At 41.5% G+C, this 5,515-nt stretch overlaps 1 protein-coding gene across 1 annotated transcript in view; it reads left to right on the forward strand.

Annotated features, from left to right (window-relative positions):
• The first annotated feature begins 1,892 nt into the window (after positions 1-1,892).
• The window catches only part of GLYATL2 (glycine-N-acyltransferase like 2), a 7,492-nt gene continuing 3,869 nt past the window's right edge, over positions 1,893-5,515 (forward strand). The window contains exons 1-2 of the mRNA XM_007953842.1: positions 1,893-1,970; positions 4,670-4,777. Of these exons, the coding sequence (XP_007952033.1) occupies positions 1,893-1,970; positions 4,670-4,777 (186 nt within the window). The remainder of the gene's footprint in view (positions 1,971-4,669; positions 4,778-5,515) is intronic.

Consider the following 5,515-nt stretch of genomic DNA (forward strand, 5'->3'; position numbering starts at 1 on the left):
GGTGCCTGCCTCTAGTGGAAGCATTTCTCCCTGTCAGTTCTGAAGGAAGGGCCTAGTCTCTTTTTAGCTTCTGTTCCTGGACTTCTTGAAGATCATGCTGTACCTGTCATCCCTCCATTTGTGCTTCCTTCTGGGCTTAATCTGCTCCTTTGGTATCTCAAGAGAGATTGGCTTCACACTCACCCTACATGAATATGGCCTCATTGCCATTACAAAGAAAACTATGTTCTCAATGGGATCACATCCACATGTATTGTTGTGTTAGGTGCCTTTGAGTTGATTTTCAGTTCATAGTGACCAGCCTGATGGAGTAGAAGTGCTCCATGGGTTTCCTAGGCTTTACAGGGGTAGCTTATCAGGGCTTTTCTCCTGAAGAACTGCTGCCCGTGTTCAAACTCCCAACCTTTTGGTTACCAGCCAAGCACTTAATCATTGTGATACCCCCATAAAACAAACAAACAAACAAACAAACTCACTGCCTTGTAGTCGGATCCTACTCCTAGCAACCACTCCTTGGGTTTCTGAGGCAGTATCTCTACAGAAGCAGATTGCCCAACCTTCCTTCTGAGGAGTGGCTGGTGGGTTTGAACTGCCAGCCTTCTGGTTAGCAGTCAAGTGCCTTAGGCACTATACCACCAGAGCTCCTATTGTGATACCAGGGCTCCTTTATCCACATATAAAGGGGTAAGGATTTACACCACTTATTTTTGGGACCTCATTCAATCCACAGCATGGACATTTTTCTATGTCATTAAATATGATCTAAAGCAGTAATTGTAATGACTTCCTGATAATTCATTATTTGAATATACCATCATTAATTTAACTATTTATCTATAATGGATTTTGAATGGTTTCTAAATGTGTGGTATCATAATGATACATTGAATCCCTTTATGTTCATATCTTTATAAAACTGAAAAACCAAACTCATTGCCATTGAGTCAATTTCAACTCATACGGACTCATAGGACAGAGTAGAACTGCCCGTAGGGTTTCCAGGCTGAAATGTTTACAGAAGCATACTGCCACATCTTGTTCCCATGAAGCAGCTGGTGGGTTTGAACCACTGACCTTTGGGTTGGCAGCTGAGCACTTAGCCACTGTGCCTCCAGGGCTCCTTATATCTTCATGGATATCTATTAATATTTCCTTGGGATGAGCTTCTAGAAGTGCAATTATTGAAAAGAAAAAGATTTACTCTATTTTACAAGTTGCTAAAATAAAATTGCATTCAGTTCCTAGGTTTTGCTCATTTATACTTGGGTGGTATCACCACTTATGAGAGCTAACAATTTTTCCTTTCTATGGTTTTGTACCGTAGGGAAAAGGGCCTGTACACAATATGGTCTTTAGAATCTTTTCCAGATGATCTCATTCTGTCATGATGGCTGAAAATATCACTGATGATATTTTAAAGGAAGTGTCCCAATGTCTGTGGGCCTTTACTGTCCCCAATGTGTAGGGCTTCTAGCAATCTCTGGAGAGACGCTTTGTTTTTCATTGGCATCAGGACCACTGAAGACAGTTTCTTGGATTCTTGTCATGATTTGAATCAAATGGGCATAGGAAGTTTTGATTCACCACATGTGTCATGGTACTTCTTGTCAAACTGTAGAGATCACTAAGGAGCCTTGAGGTCTAGATGCATCTCTGTCCCTGCCCCTTTCAGGGTATGACTGTTTTAGGCTTTAGTTTCTTATCTGTAAAATGAGAGGTCCAGGCTAGGAAATGTCTAATGCCCTTCACCTCTAACAAATGTATGGTGTCCTAGGTGACTTCTCCTTCCTCCTCTTCCTGGATCCTTGCCTGATACTTTGAAGTATTTTGGTGTGTGTGTTTGTTTCCTTAGATCATCTTCCAGGGGTAAGGGAGCTAAAGTGCTACACAAGATGCTTGTGCTCCAAGGATCCCAGGATCTGCATATTCTATTTGAATCTCTGGAAGAGAGCATCCCTGAGACCCAAAAGGTGAGAAAGTAGGGGAAGAGTGAAGTAGATAAGTCTGAGGAGGGCGCAGAATCTTCCTAAACCAAAAAAACAAACCCACTGCCATCTAGTCGATTCTGACTCCATTGAGTTTCCAAGGCTGTAAATCTTCCCAGAAGTAGATTGCCTTGTCTTCTCCCTGTGGAGCAGCTGCTGGATGTGAATGGCTGACCTGGTTACCAGCCAAATGCCTTACCTCCTATGCCACCAGAGCTCCTTAGAATTGTCTGAGACAGATGGAAACATAGGTTTAAAGTCAGATCTTTTTGCTAAAGATGATCTTCATATTCATATCCAATCAATAACCCACTTTGCTTCATTTTTGGCCTCTTTATCATATTTTTAATCCTTCCCACTGCTATCTCTAGTGGGATTCCTTACAAGCTATTGCAATATATCCTTGTCTCAAATCTTACCAGACTGATTGTTGTCTGGTGACCAGAGCCATCTATCTGACACACATATGATCAATCATTTCTGTGCTTTAAATGTTCCAGTCCCAGTCCATGTCCACAACATATTTATGCCTAAGGCATAAATAAAGTCCATATTCCTAAATTGGGTATATAGGGCTCTATCATAAAAATAGGAGCTCTAGTGTGGCCATGATTAAAGCATTCAGCTACTAACCAAAAGTGAGTGGTTCAAATCAACCACCCACTCCATGGGAGAAAGATGAGATATCTGCTTTTGTAAAGATTCACAACCTTGGGAACCTTATGGGGCAGTTCTACTCTGTCTTAAAGGGTCACTATGAGTAGGAGTTGACTTGATGGAAGTTTGGTTTTTTTTTTAGATCACAATAATGCACCCAACTTCATCTACTCCATCCCCCAGTATTCCCCTGCTGTATACCACATGCTACAAATTTTGAACCCCTTATAGTTCAGCAGGGACATAATCTGCCACAATTTCAAGCCTTTTTTTTTTTTTTTTTCTGTGCTTTTTTCCCCCTTACCTGGAATAACTTGCCCTCTTTCTCTAACCTCCCTGGATGATGCAAATGGTTTGCACTTGACTACTAACCCAGAAGTTAGTGGTTCAAACCTACTCAGGGGCACAACAGAAGAAAGGCCTGGCAATCTGTTTCCATAAAGGTCATTTGTTGTTGTCCGTTGCTGTTCAGTAGATTTTGACTCATGGGGACTCCATGTGTGGAGCATAGAACTGCTTCATAGGACTGTCAGGGCCGTGACCTCTCAGAAGCATCTCTGGATGGGTTTGAACTGCCGATATTTTGGCTATTAGTTGAGTGCTTAACCATTCACGACACCTAGAGTCTCAGGCAAGAAAACCCTATGGAACAGTCTTACTCTGTAAACATAGGGTCACCATGAGTAGGAATTGACTTGACAGCAATGGGTCTTGTTTTTGGTTTTTTTCTCTTTATTTTTCCCGGGAAAAGCCTCTATTTATCCATCAAATGTAGTTCAAATATAACTTGCACTGTAAGACTCACTATCACTTCCAAGGCAGGTAGTGCATTTCTTCCCAGAGGTCCCACACTACTGTATGCATATATCTACCTGAGCATGTGTCCTGTTGTGATTGGATCATGTGTCTCTCTATCATTCTAGAATTGCCTTGAAGGCAGTGACCATATCATATCCAACTTTCTCCATAATTATCACAAGCCTGATATAAATAGATGCCCAATAAATGTTATTGAGGAAATAAATAAGTTCATGTCAGGGGAGTCAGTTCCTAATGATCCAGCTATTAACTCTGGTTTTTGTGGACCCTTCCTGGGCTTGTTTGCAGCATAGCTTCCGTTGGTCATCCAATAAGCCATTCTAGAACTATGGGCTCCATCCTTGTCAAATACTCCCAACTCTTTTGATTTGTTTTGTTTTAAATATAATTCAATTTGTGTGAAATGCTCAGAATAGGCCAATCTACAAAGACAGAAAGCACATTACTGATCGCCTGTACCTAGGATAGGGGAGGAAGAACTAGAAAATGATAGCTAAAGGTACACAGATTTTTTTTTCTTTCCTTCCCAACTTGACCTCATTTCCCATGCCACATTGAAACCATGAACCTAGGCCCAGGTTCTATTCAGCACTGCTTATGGAATCACAGACTCAGGCTGAGGCCAGGACAGAAGCCTTATTCGGATGGCCAATAGGGAGGAGCAGCAGGACTGCTGTCATCAAGGAAGTTCAACAGAGATTCATATTCCTTTAACTTTTAAGCCTGTGGCAAGTGGAGAAGTTATGATTATCCATAAGGTTACTGGGGAAGGGTTAGGATGATGGATTAGAGGCTAGGATTATAGCTTGGCACAGAAATGGCGAATGGACCTCTTGCGTCTCAAATGGGTTTGCGCAGTACAGAGGAAGTAATTCCAGTAACTTTTGGTCCCTTGTTTTAATGTTTCAGGGTCAGCTAAAGGGTTTGCTTTCTCTGCTCCCATGAGTCCTGGTCAGGCTGGATCTATCTATCCAGGTCGGCCTTCTTACGTTAAGCTGTGGGCAGGTGCCAAGCAGATCCTGGAAATAAACTAAAAATAATTATGAACCTATTTGGACAGGGGTAATTCCTCAAATCTTTCACTGTAAGTCTAAAGCAATTTTTCACTGTCAGCTCAAAGTTCTCCAGTGGCCATCTCCACATCTAAGACCCTATCTCAAAGAGAAATGTCATACTTTTCTGTTTTTTTTTTTTCCTTGCTGTTCTAGGTATATGGTGCCATTTTCAACATTAAAAATAAAAACCCATTCAATATGGAGGTGCTGGTGGATGCCTGGCCTGACTATCAGGTTGTCATTACACGGCCCAAGAAAGAGGTGGGAACAAAAGCTGCTGATTCCCAGGCAGTCCCTCTCAGGTTGTTTTCTGTGTAAGAATGAAGGAATTGAAGCTGAGGGCTAAGAGAAGAACCTTGGCACCATTGCTGAATATGGGGTTTGGAAAAACTTCTTAAGGGATTTCTGAGGTGGGGGAATAGGACTGAGATAAGGCAGGGGAGTAGACCAAATAGCCAATAATCAAGGGTTTGTAAGTCACATCTAGATAATTTTTTCCCAATTAAAATTCTGATCATAGGTAAGTACGTCAACACAGATTCCTACAGCTGTAAATGTTGAGGGTATGTTTTTCTATCCTTGCCACTCAATCAGCATAATCCAATTATACTATACTTGATTCAGTGTTGGGTTTGAGACCCAAATCTGGCAGAGACTACTTGTGTGACCTTGGGAAACTGTTTATAACTTTAAAAATAAAACAGTGACAATGACAAAAATTACCTGTGTCAGAGAGTAGTATGATAAAGAGTAGATAAAACCAAACCCAAACCCATTACCATCTCCTGTGGAGTGGCTGGTGGCTCAAACTACCAACCTTTCAGTTAGCAGCTGAGCACATAAACACTGCCCCCCCAGAGTTCCTTAATAAGAGCTATTAAATATGCATATTTAACAAGAATGTCCTCCTCATCTTCCCCATTTGAGGAGTCTACCTAGTGAATCGCATTTCAGCCCAGAGTAAGGACATCTTAATCTCCATTTTGCCATTTACATCAG

Source organism: Orycteropus afer, unplaced genomic scaffold (genome assembly GCF_000298275.1).
Source record: "Orycteropus afer afer isolate SDZICR_OR568_19922 unplaced genomic scaffold, OryAfe1.0 scaffold00419, whole genome shotgun sequence".
Classification (NCBI taxonomy): Eukaryota; Metazoa; Chordata; class Mammalia; order Tubulidentata; family Orycteropodidae; genus Orycteropus; species Orycteropus afer.